This window comes from Oncorhynchus tshawytscha, linkage group LG29 (assembly GCF_018296145.1).
Source record: "Oncorhynchus tshawytscha isolate Ot180627B linkage group LG29, Otsh_v2.0, whole genome shotgun sequence".
NCBI classification, from domain to species: Eukaryota; Metazoa; Chordata; class Actinopteri; order Salmoniformes; family Salmonidae; genus Oncorhynchus; species Oncorhynchus tshawytscha.
This window is the reverse complement of record NC_056457.1, coordinates 9,791,644-9,810,442: the sequence shown is the minus strand read 5'-3', so window position 1 is coordinate 9,810,442 and position 18,799 is coordinate 9,791,644. Positions and strand designations below refer to the sequence as shown.

Below are 18,799 nucleotides of genomic sequence, written 5' to 3'. Positions count from 1 at the left end.
TACACCACATCAGTCATTGGCTACATCAATAAGTGCATCGATGACGTCGTCCCCACAGTGACCGTACATACAGTACATACCTTAACCAGAAGCCATGGATTACAGGCAGCATCCATACTGAGCTAAAGGCTAGAGCTGCCGCTTTCAGTGAGCGGGACTCTAACCCGGAAGCTTATAAGAAGTCCCGCTATGCCCTCCGACGAACCATCAAACAGGCAAAGCATCAATACAGGACAATACAAGATCGAATCGTACTACACCGGCTCTGATGCTCGTTGGATGTGGCAGGGCTGGCAAACCATTACAGACTACAAAGGGAAGCACAGCCGAGAGCTGCGCATTGACACGAGCCTTCCAGATGAGCTAAACTACTTTTATGCTCGCTTCGAGGCAAATAACACTGTAACATGCATGAGAGCACCAGCTGTTCCGGAAGACTGTGGGATCCCGCTCTCCGCAGCCGATGTGCCTAAATGACTACCGACCCGTAGCACTCACGTCTGTAGCCATGAAGTGCTTTGAAAGGCTGGTCATGGCTCACATCAACACCATTATCCCAGAAACCCTAGACGCACTCAATTTGCATATCGCCTCAACAGATCCACAGATCATGCAATCTATATTGCACTCCACACTGCCCTTTCCCACCTGGACTAAAGGAACACCTATGTGAGAATGCTATTCATTGACTACTCAGTGTTCAACACCATAGTGCCCTCAAAGCTCTACAGAGTATTTTGTGTAGATCGTTGACAAAAAAATACAAATAAATCCATTTAAAACTTTGTAACACAACAAAATGTGAAAAAGTCAAGGGGTGTGAATACGTTCTGAAGTCACTGTAGTGCACTACGTTTGACCAGGACCTATAGTAGTGCACTATATAGGGAATACAATGCCATTTGGGACACTGTCTGAAAGGCCTCTACACTGTCCCTAGTCCACATTGTTTACTGCTACCAGTAATAGCATTGTCTTGCCATGTGATATGTCTATTCCTTCCTTTCTATGTTCTTTATCTGCTTTCATTCCCAGCCCCAGATAGCAGTGTTCCTCTGTCCCCAGTCCTTCTGTGCCCCCCCTCCTCCTTTACCTGTGCCAGTGGGGAGTGTATTGATGAGGGCAAGGTGTGTGACTTCACCCCACATTGTCCTGGCGGGGAGGATGCAGCCAGCTGCCGTAAGAACCCTGTTGCCAAAAATGCCAAATAACAAACACAACAAACTCCAAATACCATAAACAACCCTGGGCGTATCCCAGGTGCTGTGCTCAAGCTTCTGTCTTTTTGTAGTTTCATCATTTTTTTCTGCTACAGTTGTAGGCTATATCAGAAATGATGACGTTTGATCCTTCAGGTTGTTGAAGTTTGATGTAAGAGTACTTCTTCATTGTCCAATGTAGTTGAAGCTATGAATTAGTCAAATGTAGTCCGGAGGCCAGAATGGGGGTCAGTTCCATTCCTATTGCATTTCACCATAGGAAAGCATTGACCCTCCCTCTGCTCGATGCCATTGAATCCATTGTCTTGTTGATTTGATTTATTTTGCGGTAAAACATTACTACAGTTTAAAAAGTACACAGAAATCCCAGAGAAGAACACAAGCAAGCTTGAAATACACTTACTTACTTATGCTCTCTCTTCACCCAGGCTCCTTCTGTGACTTTGAGAGTGACTCTTGTGGCTGGCATGAGTATGGCTTTGCCCAGGGGGATGGTTTCGACTGGGTCAGGGGCTCAGCAATGACCGTACCACTGGACCACCAGGGCCAGATCCCTCCTCTGGACCACTCCACCAACAGCAGCCAGGGTAGGAGGAAGGTGTCGCTGTCAACACAACACCACACAACACTCCAAACAGCACAGTAACGCTAGCTCTGGTCCAGGGTGTTACGTGCTTCTTCCTAACAGCATCAGTGTCAGAAAATCGCACCTAACACCTTGAACCAGAGCTAGGCAACACTGTGGTCTGAAAATAGTTATCTCCCCCACCCCCCACAGAGCGAGCTAATGGAATAAGCACAGAGGTGTGATTGCCTGATAAGAGGCTGTGTGGTGTCGGCTCGACGCTGTCGGTTTGGAAATAAGAGGCAGAATAAAATAATATTACTCACAGATTAAATCAATCACTTCTTCAGAAAATGCCCCGGCTGGTAATTTTGTAAGTACAGAGCCAGAGAGAGCAGCGGCGTCTGGAGAGAGAGAAACGCTTTCTCAGCCATCTGAATAATAGAGGGGAAATCGACATCTCTCCCGCCTGGTATTAAAAACCACACACCTCTGCGCAATATTTCACCCACTCCCAAACTTTATGTGCTCTTCTTCCTCTGCATTTTCAAATATATATTTTTTTGCAATCAGGATAGTCAGGTTAATTGTTGTACCTTTATGGCTTCTTCCTCATGTTTATTTTTTATATGGGATGTCTCCTTCCTCCCTCCCTCCCTCCCCCTCCTTCCCTCCCCCTCCTTCCTTCTCTCCGTCCATTTCTCTCAGCTCTGCTATTTTCAGGTTTTTATGCTGTTGTAAAGTTCTCCTCTGCTTTCCCTTCTCATTGCAGGCCACTTTATGTTTGTCTTGAAGAACAGTAGCAGTATTTCCCAGAAGGCTTTTCTCCGGGGCCCCCAGTACCACCAGTCAGCCTCTGGGTGCACCATGACCTTCTGGTGAGGATGATGACCCTGTTATCTTACAAACGGCATTAGAAGATTCCATTCCTCATGGTTCAGTAATGGGTCTGATGTTATTTCCACACTGGGGTGCCTCAGGGTATAGCTTTTGATTATCTCAGTACAGTGGCTCACTTTCTCTATGGGGCACCGTGACATTGTGCTACATACAAAATATTTACCGCTGTCTCTCTCAACAGAATAGGCATCAATTGAGATAACGCTGAATTTCTCCTGAACTCATTGGTCTGTAGATATATCACAGGCCTATCTAAAGCTCTGCTGTTTTAGACTGCCAATTTGAGTTATAGATGTTCAAGTGCAGTATTTCACTAGCTCTGCCTCTCTCTCCCTCTCTTTTTGCTCTATGAGCATATCCCATTTCGTAGCTTCAGTCAGTAGTGAGACGTGCATCTGAATCGGTCATGTTATGACACTTTTATGGCTGTTTAACATCCCTGTCAGAAGACAGATTGTATATTTCCTTTGGATGATTGGAATGCTACATTTGTCAGAAAATTGCAGTTCAAGGGTTGATCAATTTCATTTTCTCCAGAGCAAGCAGAAATGTTCACGTTTAATGTCCGGCATGTTACATTATCATTCCTGGACAAATCATTACCTCGTCTCAAGAAATGAAGTACACTTCAACAGAAAACTCTGATGGGTTGCAAACCAGCCTGGTCAAATGGCTGTTATGTATCAGTAGTATGTAATGACTGCGTCCCAAATTGCAACATATTCCCTACATAGTGAACTACTTTTGACCAGAGCCAAGTAGTGCACTATAGAGGGAATAGTTTGCCATTTGGGACGCACACAATTATCCCTCTCTACCCCCACACACCCAGGCATTATAACTCCGGCATCTCGGTGGGGGCTGCAGAAATGTACCTGCGTATCGCTGGCATGGACAACACCACTGTGCTGTGGCAAACCCTCTATAACCAAGGGAACCACTGGAACCGGGTCACGGTGCAGCTGGGCCGAATCACTCAGCCCTTCCAGTTCTTATTGGCTAAGCTCAGCCTGGGCGTGTTTGATGGAGTCTCCGCCCTGGACGACATCAGCTTCCAGAACTGCTTGTTGCCCCCAGCGGTGGAGGCGGGGCAGTGCCCCAGCCACACCCACTTCCACTGCTTGCGGAGCCGGGCATGTGTGGAGCACCTGCAGCTTTGTGACCTGGTGGACGACTGTGGGGATGGCTCGGACGAGGAGGACTGCTGTGAGTCATACTCACACAGACAGACACATAGGCAACCATACAATCAAAATAGAATGTACAGTACATGTGTGAGATACTAGAACATACAACAAAATAGTAACATTTTGGCTAAGCACTTTGCTCTTATAGCACCATATTTTGTGGGACGATAACAGGAAAACTCTTTCTCTCTGTCAATATTGTCTTCCTCTCCATCTCTTCCTCTCTCAGCCGCGGAGCTGATTTGTGACTTTGAACAAGGACTGTGTAGCTGGACCCAGGAGCAGAGCCACAAGGGAGGTGACATCTTTGACTGGACGCACATCCAGGGACCAACGCCCACCCTCCAAACTGGCCCCTGGAAGGACCATACCCTGGGCAACGTCAACGGTCACTACCTGTACATCGAGTCCTCTGCCCCCCAGGAGTTTAAGGACACGGCTGTGCTGGTCAGCCCAGTGTTCCAGCCTACCCTCCACAATGGTAACGGAATGCCCAGCATCGCCACAGGCCCCCGCCACCCCTGTGTGTTCCGCTTCCACTACCACATGTTTGGGTCTCATGTGTTCCGCCTGGCCGTGTACATGAGGACCACCAAGCCTGGCCACGGTCACATGCTGTGGGTGCGCTATGGCGACCAGGGCAATCTGTGGCACAGGAAAACTCTCTACCTCAACAGCGCCAAGCCCTTCCAGGTAACTAGGGTTGCAAAATTCTGGCAAACTTTCCCAAAATTCCCAGGTTTTCTAGAAATCCCAGATTGGAAGTTTCCTGGAATCAGGAGGGAATAAGCAGGAAATTGGGGAATCGTCCAATCAGGATTTCTGGAAAAACAGGGAATTTGGGGAAAGTTCCCTCTTTTGCAACCCTGTGGGTAACTCATTCAAAACTCTTCAAATTAGTGCCAGAGAGAATCTTTATATGTGATGGTTTATTGATGTTGTCGTCTGGTGAGCCTTTCTGAGGGATGGCTGGTTTAGTGGTATTTCTGCTATTAAACCACACTTGTACCTCCTAAAGAGATACCCGCCACTGCTTTGAGACTCAACAGAAAACAGTCCACATTGACATCAGTCGGTCAACTGTTCACTTCCAATTGGACAACACAAATTGCATGCTGTAGTTAAACAGTCCTCACTTGAGTTCTTCGTGGTTCTAAAGCCTTGTTCACATTGGCATTTTTTTTGCATATCTGATTGGAAGCTGTTCTTTTCCTGCAGTCTGAATAGCCAAAAAAAGCACATTTGAATCAGATATTTCAATGGACATTTCAAACCACCTTTGTAGGTCATTTGAAATCAGATACAAATCTGATTCTTGGCCATGCAACTTGATCTGATTTATTTGTCCTCAAGTGGTTTTTAGACTGTTATTTGGCACATCCTGTTGCTTGCTAGCTACTCTGACATTTTTGACAAGAACAAGTTGTAGCTAACAGGCTTGTTAATTGTTTATAAACAAATGAGTGATTGTGCTAGAAAGCGTAACAGCTACCTAGCTAGCTAGTTGACTGCTGTAGATAGCCAAAAATGACTTGTTTTGAAAGTTGCATATTTTTATCCTTTGAGGCTTTTAAAGTGTTCTTACACTAGGATTTTCTTTAAAAAAAAAAAGATTACATTTTTTATTAACAAACAGAACACATTCCACATCCACAGATGTGTCAGACATAGATGTGTTTTATCTAATAAATAAAACAAAACCAACATATTTGCAGCAGCACTATCTGTGATCATAGCTATTTCCAGCTTTAGCTGAGACAACGAGCGAGGAATTTGTTTTGCAGCACCTCGCACAACATCTACAGTATATACACACATTTCCCTAATCACCCCATTCGCTCTGTCCAATTTTAAAATATAGTTGTGTAGTGGAGACCAGAGTCTATCAAACCTGGGCTGTCTCTTGTGGAGGTCATAAGTGAGCTTTTCAAGAGGAAGAAAATCAACAGTCTGGTCAATCCACATGTTTAATGTAGGAGAAGAATTAGAAGCCCACAATAGATAATGATAGTATGTGATAGTCCTAAACACATTTTCTCTGTCTGGATCAAGAACAAAGTCCTGTTGGGCATCGAGAAGATAGAGAAACGGGGTTATATCAAACTGTACATCTAGTATTTTCTGTGCAGCAATATGTATAGATTGCCAAAATCTGATAATCTCTCTACAACTCCAAAATACATGAATATACAGCAAAGTCCACTTTCAGATGTACATCCTTTTACAATCAGGAGAAATGTCTGTATTCATTCTATAGAGAAATTTGTAAAAACAAATGTATTAAACAAAACATTTTTATTTTAGTAGAGGAGCAGTACACCCTGTTGCAAACATCCGCCCCACAACTCTTCACTGATAGTCAGACAAAGGTCCTTTTCCCAGATTATTTTCAAAGGGGTAAAGGAGGAGCCCACATTCTCAGAAAGGAGTCTATAGATATAGGAGATTTTGCCTTTGGTGGATTGTGCTGTAGCAAGAAGGGTCTCAACTTCATTCAGCTGAGCTCCATAGCTCCCCTTGGAAGTGAATGAGGAAAATGACATGTCTAGTATGAAGATATATGTTTTAAATTGGATCTTGGCACATTGAATTCACTGCAGAACTCTTGAAAGGATTTCAGTATAGTTGTGTTCTGATGAAACAGGTCTGACACGGTCTTGATCCCGAGAGTATGCCGGAGATGAAAGTTGGCATCACTCAGGGCTTTGGGCATGTTTGGGTTGCATGTTATAGGTGAGTGAGAGCATATCTGTGAGGAAATGCCGAGGTATGTTCTTACAGTCCCTCCATGCTAGTAGAATGTTGTAAATCACAAAGGTTTTGGGTATGTTGCCCACTTCGCTAAAATTATTCCTGAATATAATTGAGCTTAGGGGCAATGGACCACAGGATTGGGCCTCTTATCTGAATCCACATTGAGTCTTGTCTGTTTGTGATCCATGTTAACATGTTGTGGATTTGTAGTACAATTGAAGGCAGGGAAGTGCAAAACCACTCTTAGAGTCAGGTTTCGAAAGAATAGAGAACTTGATCCTAGGTTTTTTTATTGTCCCATATAAATTTGGTGATGCGTTGGTTGGTTGTTTAGAAAAAAGAAACTGGGAGATAACATGGGAGCATCTGAAATAAATAGTTCAATCTAGGGAGGATGTTCATACGGATAGCAATGATTCTTCCGACTAAGCTAATTGGGATGGAAATCCAGGTTTGGAGATCATTCTTGATTCGATCCAGAAGTGGGAGATAATTTTCCTTGAAAAGGCAATTCAGATCTGGTGTTACAAAGATTCCAAGGTATTGAAACCCCTGTGTCTTCCATTGGAACGGGAAGTGTCTTCATAGAGCTGGTGAGTCGAAGATTGAGAAGGAAAACAATGGATTTGTTCAAATATATCTTAAATCCTGACAACTTGCCGTAGTGAGCAATTGTGTCTAAAATGGGAGGGTGGGATTTCTCAGGATTGGATATGTAGAGCAAGACATGATCCGCATAGAGGGAAATCTTGTTCTGACGGCCACCTGCAGAAACCCCCATAATACTTGGATCGCTCCTCATCAACTCCGCCCCCAACAAGTAGAGCAGGAGGACAGCGAGCATTCTTGTTTTGTTCCACATCTCAAAGGGAATCTGTGAGAGTTCAGACCGTTAGTAGACACCATGGCATTTGAATGAGAATATAGGGACTTAATCCATTTACTAAAGTTTGGTGCCCATATTGAACTTTTCTAAGACGGAGAACAGAAAGCTCCACTCCATCCTGTCAAACGCCTTCTCATTCAGTGAAGCCAGCAGGTCAGGGGTCTTTTGTGCGTTTACCTGATCTATAATATTAAAAAGACGGTTTGGTCCCCTTTTATTATTTTGGGAAGAAGAGTGTTTCGTCTTTTGGCAAGCAATTTGGTCATTATTTTGTAATCGAAAACCAACAAGCTTATGGGCTAGAAGTATGAACAGGATAGAGGGTCCTTATCCCTTATCTGGGACCAAAAAGCTTTGGAGAACTCTCTGGGAAATCCATCTGGGCCTGGGGACTTGTTAAGTGGCATGGAAATAATTGCCTCTAGGACCTCCTCAGGAGTGAAGGGGGAGTCGAGATCTTCTTGGTCGGTCTCCGATCGTTTTGGTAGCGAGATTCCTCTATGAAGGAATGGAGTTCTGCTTCTGTATGTTTTCTCTCAGAAGTATATAATTTGCAGTAAAAATCATGAAAAGTAAAATGTATCTTATCTGGATCACAAGTGACCTCATCTTCTGTTCGGATTGCCATGATTGTATGATTGAAATGATCTGTTTTAAATTGGCATGGAAACAATCTGCTAGGCTTGTTGCTATACTCATGGTATTTCTGTTTAGTAAAGAAAACATATTTTTTTATCTCTCGAGTATAGTCCAAGTTTAGTTTGGCTTTGGCTGCTTTTAGTTGACTCCAGGAGGAGCTGTCTGTTGATTGTTTTTATTTATATATATAACAATGTTTTTTTGCAGCATTCCAGCTCCCTCAAAATCTAACCTGTGTGCTTCCTTTGCTATTTTCTTAGAGGAAGCATATGCAAATAGATGACCTCTTAGTGTGGCTTTGGGAGCGTCCCACATTGTGGCCGGAGAAACATTAAAGTCTTTGCTGTCTTGTGTATAGTTGTCTATCCATGAAGTGACCAATGTATGGAATGCTTTGTTTTATAAAATGGAGGTGTTGAATTTCCAATTCTTTGACCTTGGGACGTTTTTACAGAGGTCAAAGCAGAGGCGGACAAAGGCGTGATTTGAAAGTGCTATGGGTTCGATTGTACAAGTGGCAGAAGTTATGGGATAAAAATGTACTATATACGAGAGTAGGTGTTATGGACATTGGAGTAGTATGTATCGTCCATAGATGAGCTATTAGTCTCGCTCCAGATATCTATCAGTCCCCATTCTCTTTAGTAAGAGAGTTCAACGTCTTTGCCGATCTAGGGTTTGTGGTGGGGACTTGAGATGATTTGTTCAGAGCTGAGTTGAGGGTACAATTAAAATCTCCAGCCAGCACGCCAAAGGAAACGCAATGCTCATTGAACAGGGTTATCATTTTCGACATGAAAGCGGGAGTATCTGTGTTAGGGGGCGTATATATTGAAGATAGTAATTGGTTGCCCGTACAGTGACCCAGTTATTATAGGAAATCTTCCCTCTGGATCAGATGTGTTTTTGTCAATTATGAATGGAACATGCTTATGGATAAATATGGCTGTGCCTCTGTTGTTAGATTTGAAAGATAAAGAAACACACCTGTCCCACCCAAGCTCTGCTCAGTTTAGCGTGTTTGCTAAACTGGCATCACAGAGGTCTCTTGTCGTAGCGCAATGTCTGCTTTTTCTTTTTTGAGAGCACATAGTATCTTTTTCTGTTTTATTGCAGGACCTAGCCCATGGCAGTTCCATGTCAGTAGATCAAAGGTACTAGTCAAAGTCATTGTACAGTTATGGAACTCTAGTGCAAGTCATCTCTGGGTATATAGGTGGATAATAGTTACAGCTGCAATCACATGAAAAAAAAAAAAGAACAATCTCTGAACACCCCAGCCGAATTCCCAAACAACTCGACATACTGTTTCCTGTTGGATCTGTTAACCCCAAGCTTAGTCGCAATTCTGTGTTTCCGAAAAATGCGATCAATGCCTCATCCTCTTCGCCCCGCATTAACTGAGTGACAATGTAGCATCCGTCCAGGCCACAGTTAAAAGGAGAGGGAGAAATAAAGTAAATAAAAGCAATAGCCCGGCCTACAAATAAATCCTCCAAATCCTCCAAAGGGCATAGGCTTAATCCCGAGTGGCGCAGCGGTTTAAGGCACTGCATCTCAGTGCTAGAGGCGTCACTGCAGACACACTGATTCAAATCCAGGCTGTATCCCAACCGGCCGTGACTGGGAGTCCCATAGGGCGGCATACAATTGGTCCAGCGTCGTCCAGGTTTGGCCGGTGTAGGTCGTCATTGTAAATAAGAATTTGTTCTTTAACTGACTTGCCTAGTTAAATAAATAAAAAACAGAAGTGAGGGAACAAATCCCTGAGAGGAATCTATAGGATAAGTTATTTGTTATATCAACAGAATAAAAAGGCAATCATACACATAAACATTAACTTGACAACACTGATCCTCCTGTTGATGTGTCTCCCAAATAGCCTACATGTTCTACAGACAATATAACACGCTGTAAATGGTTCATTGTCTCACTTCACATTAAAGGTGAAATATTTTTTTTATTTTGTATTTTTTTTCACCTTTATTTAACCAGGTAGGCAAGTTGAGAACAAGTTCTCATTTACAATTGCGACCTGGCCAAGATAAAGCAATGAAGTTCGACAGATACAACGACACAGAGTTACACATGGAGTAAAACAAATATACAGTCAATAATACAGTATAAACACGTCTATATACGATGTGAGATAAGGGAGGTAAAGGCAAAAAAAAGGCCATAGTGGCAAAGTAAATACAATATAGCAAGTAAAACACTGGAATGGTAGATTTGCAGTGGAAGAATGTGCAAAGTAGAAATAAAAATAATGGGGTGCAAAGGAGCAAAATAAATAAAAAATAAAAAATAAATACAGTAGGGAAAGAGGTAGTTCTTTGGGCTAAATTATAGGTGGGCTATGTACAGGTGCAGTAATCTGTGAGCTGCTCTGACAGTTGGTGCTTAAAGCTAGTGAGGGAGATAAGTGTATCCAGTTTCAGAGATTTTTGTTGTTCGTTCCAGTCATTGGCAGCAGAGAACTGGAAGGAGAGGCGGCCAAAGAAAGAATTGGTTTTGGGGGTGACTAGAGAGATATACCTGCTGGAGCGTGTGCTACAGGTGGGAGATGCTATGGTGACTAGCGAGCTGAGATAAAGGGGGACTTTACCTAGCAGGGTCTTGAAGATGACATGGAGCCAGTGGGTTTGGCGACGAGTATGAGGCGAGGGCCAGCAAACGAGAGCGTACAGGTCGCAATGGTGGGTAGTATATGGGGCTTTGGTGACAAAACGGATTGCACTGTGATAGACTGCATCCAATTTGTTGAGTAGGGTATTGGAGGCTATTTTGTAAATGACATCGCCGAAGTCGAGGATTGGTAGGATGGTCAGTTTTACAAGGGTATGTTTGGTAGCATGAGTGAAGGATGCTTTGTTGCGAAATAGGAAGCCAATTCTAGATTTAACTTTGGATTGAGATGTTTGATGTGGATCTGGAAGGAGAGTTTACAGTCTAACCAGACACCTAGGTATTTGTAGTTGTCCACGTATTCTAAGTCAGAGCCGTCCAGAGTAGTGATGTTGGACAGGCGGGCAGGTGCAGGCAGCGATCGGTTGAAGAGCTTGCATTTAGTTTTACTTGTATTTAAGAGCAATTGGAAGCCACGGAAGGAGAGTTGTATGGCATTGAAGTTTGCCTGGAGGGATGTTAACACAGTGTCCAAAGAAGGGCCAGAAGTATACAGAATGGTGTCGTCTGCGTAGAGGTGGATCAGAGACTCACCAGCAGCAAGAGCGACATCATTGATGTATACAGAGAAGAGAGTCGGTCCAAGAATTGAACCCTGTGGCACCCCCATAGAGACTGCCAGAGGTCCGGACAGCAGACCCTCCGATTTGACACACTGAACTCTATCAGAGAAGTAGTTGGTGAACCAGGCGAGGCAATCATTTGAGAAACCAAGGCTGTCGAGTCTGCCGATGAGGATGTGGTGATTGACAGAGTCGAAAGCTTTGGCCAGATCAATGAATACGGCTGCACAGTAATGTTTCTTATCGATGGTGGTTAAGATATCGTTTAGGACCTTGAGCGTGGCTGAGGTGCACCCATGACCAGCTCTGAAACCAGATTGCATAGCAGAGAAGGTATGGTGAGATTTGAAATGGTCGGTAATCTGTTTGTTGACTTGGCTTTCGAAGACCTTAGAAAGGCAGGGTAGGATAGATATAGGTCTGTAGCAGTTTGGGTCAAGAGTCCCCCCCCCCTTTGAAGAGGGGGATGACCGCAGCTGCTTTCCAATCTTTGGGAATCTCAGACGACACAAAAAAGTAGTTGAACAGGCTAGTAATAGGGGTGGCAACAATTTCGGCAGATAATTTTAGAAAGAAAGGGTCCAGATTGTCTAGCCCGGCTGATTTTTTTGGGGTCCAGATTTTGCAGCTCTTTCAGAATATCAGCTGACTGGATTTGGGAGAAGGAGAAATGGGGAAGGCTTGGGCGAGTTGCTGTGGGGGGTGCAGTGCTGTCAACCGGGGTAGGAGTAGCCGGGTGGAAAGCATGGCCAGCTGTAGAAAAATGCTTATTGAAATTCTCAATTATGGTGGATTTATCAGTGGTGACAGTGTTTCCTATCTTCAGTGCAGCGGGCAGCTGGGAGGAGGTGTTCTTATTCTCCATGGACTTTACAGTGTCCCAGAACTTTTTTGAGTTAGTGTTGCAGGAAGCAAATTTCTGCTTGAAAAAGTATAAGAAGGCTAAAATGTTAGTAGGCCTAGGTTAGGCTATAGGGCATATTCATCTTGCAGCCAAAATAAAAATAAATAAAAGGATGTCTTCAACAGAGGATGAGGTTGGCAGTTGTTGGGCCTTGGGAAGGGACGTGTTCTCATGCTCCTGGCTAATGGCGCTAGTTTTTTTCTGAAGCTAGCTGTTTCTTGGAGGCTTTTTCGGTGGCTATTGCTCGAGTCCGTTGTTAAAATGTCACATGTAACGTTGCCTTTTGTAGCCGCCATGGCTATTTTGACTATAGCTAACAGGGTTTAACTTGAAGTGGAGGTAAGATTAAGAATTGGAAATGACTTGTACGGAACTCTCAGTTCATGCGGCCATCTCGTTCAAGAGTCCAGTGATCCCCCCCTTACACTATGATTTTGAACACTCAAAACAACTTGGAAGCGTCCATGGCAGGCACTGTTGTCGCCATAGCTTGCTACATAACCTCTGAGTGATGAGCACCACCACCAATCAACCTACACTTCTGTGCACACACCCATTGTTACTATGACAACTAGCGTAGCCATGATAGCAAATGACTGCTGTCTGAACACACACACAAATCCAATTTGGTCACTTGTAACTTGCTGTTTGGGCAGTCAGTATTCCAAAACAGATTTGAAAAACAAAACTGATTTGAGCATTAAGGTCTGCGGTGTGAACAAGGCTTAATTGCACTGAAGCAAAGAGGGCCTGATTAAGTTACTAGCTAATATGCTGTAGTCAGGGGTTGTCACGTTCTTCCCTAGACTCGGCATATCTCCCCTCTGTCCAATAAACTTGGGTTTATTCCAGCTCACATCCAATTAACAGTCCAGATTAATTGGCTCAGGCCTGAGGTGAGCTGTAGGAGGTGTAAAATTAGCCCTCTAAGGGGGGAGGAGATTCACTCCACTCACTCACTCACTCACTCCACTCAATCACTCCGCTCGCTCACTCGCTCGCTCGCTCGCTCACTCACTCACTCACTCACTCACTCACTCACTCACTCACTCACTCACTCACTCACTCACTCACTCACTCACTCACTCACTCACACGTTGCTCTATCAGTTCGAATTACAGGGGAGAAAGGGAGAGGTAAGATCTGCTGAATGAGACATGAGTTCCTCTAAACTCAACAAAAGTCAAACTTTGGGGGCGGTCTCTAAATATTGATAATTTGACCGGGACGCGCACCGACAGCAAGATGCATCTACCTCACCGAAGAAAACATTTGAGCAAGCGAAACAGTGCCCCTTTGTCTCAGTATGTGTAGCCCATGTATCTGATACTGTCTGGCCAAAAAGAGTATGACAATTCACCTCTCCAGTGAGATAGATTGAGCCACTTTCAAATTGAAGGATAATTATGAAACGTTCTTCCATACTTTTTTAGTTGTTCACATTTTTCGGGGAAGCATGGCTTCCCGTGGCATCCATGAATACACACCACTGTAGTAGGCTTAATGACAATCAGCAAATGTCATTACACTTATGGTGTTTGTAACTAACTCACTCACCCTTATGGTGTTTGTAACTGTTTGGATGCTGGAATTATGGACGAACGTGCACAGCCGCAGGTAGCCTACTTTTTGAAGTGATTTGTTTCACAATCGGATGAAAACATCATGAATGGTTGTGTTCATGCCACATTAACATGTAATACATGTTTACTGTTAAATTATGTCTTTACTATTAGGCCCAATAGGCTCCCCCGAATGTCACGGTATAATTCTCACTCTGTGTGGAATTCTAATATACTGAACAAAAATATAAATGCAACATGCAACAATTTCAAAGATTTACAGTTCGTATGAGGAAATCAGTCAGCTGAAATGAATTCACTAGATTCTAATCTATGGATTTCACATGACTGGGAATACAGATATGCATCTGTTGGTCACAGATACCTTTAAAAAAAAATGGGCCTCACAATGGGCCTCAAGATCTCGTCACAGTATTTTTGTGCATTCAAATTGCCATAGATAAAATGCAATAGTATTCGTTGTTTGTAGCTTATGCCTACCAATACCATAACCCCACCGCCACAATGGGGCACTCTGGTCACAACGTTGACATCAGTAAACTGTTCGCCCACAAAACGCCATAGACATGGTCTGTGGTTGGGAGACCGGTTATATGTACTGCCAAATTCTCTAAAACTACATTGAAGGTGGCTTAGGGTAGAGAAATGAACATTACATTCTCTGGCAACAGCTCTGGTGGACATTCCTACAGTCAGCATGCCAATTGCACACTCCTTCAACATTTGAGACATTTGTGGCATTGTGTTGTGTGACAAAACTGCACATTTTAGAGCACAAGGTGCACCTGTGTAATGATCCTGCTGTTTAATCAGCTTCTTGATATGCCATACCTGTCAGATGGATTTATTATCTTGGTAAAGGAGAAATGCTCACTAACAGGGATATAAACAACATTTGAGAGAAATACGCATTTTGTGCATATGGAACATTTCTGGGATCTTTTATTTCAGCTCATGAAACATGGGACCAATACTTTACATGTTGCGTTTATATTTTTGTCCAGTATAGAACAGACCTGGGGGTGGTCAGTGGGGGAGTTTTTTCATTAGCTTGCTAGCTACCAGTTAATTGGATTTGAAGAGAGGCGTTGGAGTAAATGGTGTAGTGCAATTTATTTTAGGTGAGGGAGCGCAATAAAAACATAATTACTTAATCATTTCTGAATCAAAATTTCTGGCCTATTGAATATCATTGTAGAATTGGTCTATGCATAAAATGCATCCTCCAATTGCAATGTCTGCCTATGCCCACACGTATTGTCACAAGAACATTTACATTTTTAATTCCCTCAAACACCAAGTTAAACTGCATGCCAATCATTTGATCTCGATCAGTTTCATGGGAATACGCATTTAGATTTTTTTGAATGACTGTTTTGTGAGCGAATTAAAGCATACGGCGTTATCAAACTATTATCCTTTCTCGTAGGCCTATTTTGTTTCGATCAAAGCATACAGTGCATTGGAGAGTATTCAGACCCTTGACTTTTTATTACGGCCTGATTCTAAAATGGATTAAATACATTTTTTTTCTTCATCAACCTACTCACAATACCCCAAATGACAAAGTGAAAACAGGCTTTTAGAATTTTTTTGCAAATGTAAAAAAACAAAAAAACAGAAATACCTTATTTACATAAGTATTCTAACCCTTTGCTATGAGACACGAAATTGAGCTCAGGTGCGTCCTGTTTCCATTGATCATCCTTGAGATGTTTCTACAACTTGATTGGAGTCCACCTGTGGTTAATTCAATTGATTTGACATGATTTGGAAGGCACACACCTGTCTATATAAGGTCCCACCAATGACAGTGCATTTCAGAGCAAAAAACATTCCATGAGGTCGAAGGAATTGTCCATAGAGATCCGCGACAGGATTGTGTCGAGGCACAGATCTGGGGAAGGGTACCAAAAAATGTCTGCAGCATTGAAGATCCCCAAGAACACAGTGGCCTCCATCATTCTTAAATGGAAGAAGTTTGGAACCGCCAAGACTCTTCCCAGAGCTGGCTGCCCGGCCAAACTGAACAATCGGGGGAGAAGGGCCTTCGTCAGGGAGGTGACCAAAAACCCAATGTTCACTCTAACAGAGCTCTAGAGTTTCTCTGTGGAGATGGGAGAACCTTCCAGGAGTACAACCATCTCTGCAGCACTTCACCAATCAGGCCTTTATGGTAGAGTGACCAGACAGAAGACACTCTTCAGTAAAAGGCACATGACAGCCCTCTTGGAGTTTGCCAAAAGGCACCTAAAGACTCTCAGTCCATGAGAAACAAGATTCTCTGGTTTGAAGAAAGCAAGATTGAACTATTTGGCCTGAATTCCAAGCGTCGTGTCTGGAGGAAACCTGGCACCATCCCTACAGTGAACCATGGTGGTGGTTCACGCTGTGGGGATGTTTTTCAGCGGCAGGGACTGGGAGACTAGTCAGGATCTAAAAAATGAACGGAGAAAAGTACAGAGCACTCAGGAAGTCAGACTGGGGCAAAGGTTCACCTTCAAACAGGACAATGACCATAAGCACACAGACTAGACAACGCAGGAGTGGGTTCGGGTCTCTGAATGTCCTTGAGTGGCCCAGCCAGAGCCCGGACTTGAACAGGATTAAACATCTCTGAAGAGACCTGAAAATAGCTGTGCAGCAACGCTCCCCATCCAACCTGACAGAGCTTGAGAGTATCTGCAGAGAAGAATGGGGGAAACTCCCCAAATACAGGTGTGCCAAGCTTGTAGCGTCATACCCAAGAAGACTCAAGGCCATAATCGCTGCTGAAGGTGACAAACAAAGTACTAAATAAAGTACTTCAACAAAGTACTAAATAAAGGGTCTGAATACTTTTGCTTTTGCTTTCTCATTATGGGGTATTGTTTGTAGATTGAAAGCTAACAAAATGTGGAAAAAGTCAAGGGGTCTGAATACTGTCCGAATGCACTGCATATCCTGCCTAGTGCCGCGCGTTGTTGAGTTTTGGCCTCATGAGTAGTTATTTTTTTACTATTCAGTTTCAGATAAGAAATGACTGAGGAGGTATATGCTACTGTTCGGTACTGTTATGTAAAATAATAATGAATCGTGTGATCTTGTAAACGATCACCGTTGTGAGAAGTGATAATCTTCAATTTGTAATAATAGTAACAATACAAATAAGTGATGAGTAGGACAAATCTTCATGAAGGTTATTGAGTGATTTGAGCCCCCTTCGATCCCTGGTGCAGAAAGGACAGGCAGTGAATTTGGATCCTAAATCACATGGGTATGATGGTAAGATTCATATGGTGGATCAGAATTTTTGCACATGGACAGTTGGGCGAGTTCATGTGCGTACGACATGAACCCCAAGTCCATAAAAAAACTTTTTTGAGGACAGCCGTTTTAGCAACCCCTGATAGAGTTTTCTGTCTTTTAACGGTTCTTCTTACATCGGATTTGGCCAACTCATTTGGCCCAGAGAGAGAGAGAGAGAGAGAGAAGACAAGGAAGAAATCACCATTTACCTACCTATAGGCTGCTATAGTCTACACATTTATTTAGTCTGCCATTCTACCGTTTTCATGGAATTTTTGTGGTAATTAAACAGTATTTATTTAGAATTTATCGGAATCTATTTTCCAGAAATATTTGTACCAGCTTTGTGTATTGTCTAATAGGAAAAAGTGAGGGAGTGCCACTCCCCCGCGCTACAACAGCACTACATATCTGGTTGTAGTGCTTGACTTGCTCAGGACTCAGCGTTTTGGGTTTATGCTGAAACGACAATCTACAACTGTGTTCTGAGGTAAATTGTTCTCCGTACTGTGCTGCTCTCCTGGTAGAGCGACAGTTACCAGGCTATAGGCTGAACCTGCTGAGGAGGCTGAAAGGGACATATGACTGCATCTCAAATTACACTCTATTCCCTATGTAGTGCACTTCTATTGACCAATGCCCATATAGCTGTTCACTACATAGGGAATCAGTTGCCATTTGGGACACTGCCATAAAGTACAGCATAACACACTGCACTTAGATGGAAAAGAAACATACACACACACACAGAGCCATACATTGTTGCTTGTGTTGGCAGATTCTGGTCGAGGGCACAGTCGGTGATGACTTCAATGGAGACATCGCCATTGATGACCTGTCCTTCCTGGACTGTGTGCTCTATAATGGTAATTAGTATACATACTTCAGCAAGACCCTTATTCAACAATATTCAACATTTATTATTATTATTTAGACTACTTCCCCTGCCATAAAACATTTTTGGGACAGCTGAGGTAAGCACACCATTTTTCTTCAGGAAGATTTCCGATTGTAGTTATACCTTACCACCAGCATGTAAAACTGTGTCCCACTCTAGATTGAGTTACAGTTTGTTGGATGTGTTGTGTGTATGTGTTTGTTTCAGGGGACCTGCCCTCAATGAGCCCCACCACCCCCTTCCCCCCGACGGAAGCCCCTACAGTCCAGCCCCACATCTGCCCAGAGGGGAAGTTTGTGTGTGGTGCGCACGGAGAGTGTGTGGACCAGAGCAGGGTGTGTGACTTTAGACATGACTGCTCCGATGGGTTGGATGAACAGCACTGTGGTGGGTAGTGACCTTGTTCCCTCAGATCAGGGACCGTGTGTATATAGGATAAGGTCTTGCCTCCCCATTTAAACTTTTCAACTGTGTGTCTCAAAGGCAAATCTGCTTGATACATATGGGCCTTGGGCTGTGATTTGACCAGAATTTGATTATTGGACTCTTTCCCTTCTCTCTCTTTCTCTCCCACCCTATTTCTGTCCTTGCTGTGCACTCTTCATCCACAGAGAAGACAGAGACCACTAGAATTTTCTTGAATCAGAAATATAATTGTTCAGAATTTTCAAAGACCATAGGTATTGTCTAATGGTTGTTTGTTTGTTTGTTTGTTTGTTTGTTTGTT

At 43.3% G+C, this 18,799-nt stretch overlaps 1 protein-coding gene across 2 annotated transcripts in view; it reads left to right on the top strand.

The window, feature by feature from the left end:
• The window catches only part of malrd1 (MAM and LDL receptor class A domain containing 1), a 121,099-nt gene that overhangs the window by 24,515 nt on the left and 77,785 nt on the right, over positions 1-18,799 (top strand). For both annotated transcript variants that reach the window (XM_024393049.2, XM_024393050.1), the window contains exons 6-12: positions 1,036-1,179; positions 1,649-1,807; positions 2,558-2,663; positions 3,518-3,891; positions 4,102-4,565; positions 17,953-18,040; positions 18,280-18,459. In XM_024393049.2, coding sequence (XP_024248817.1) covers positions 1,036-1,179; positions 1,649-1,807; positions 2,558-2,663; positions 3,518-3,891; positions 4,102-4,565; positions 17,953-18,040; positions 18,280-18,459 — 1,515 coding nt within the window. The remainder of the gene's footprint in view (positions 1-1,035; positions 1,180-1,648; positions 1,808-2,557; positions 2,664-3,517; positions 3,892-4,101; positions 4,566-17,952; positions 18,041-18,279; positions 18,460-18,799) is intronic.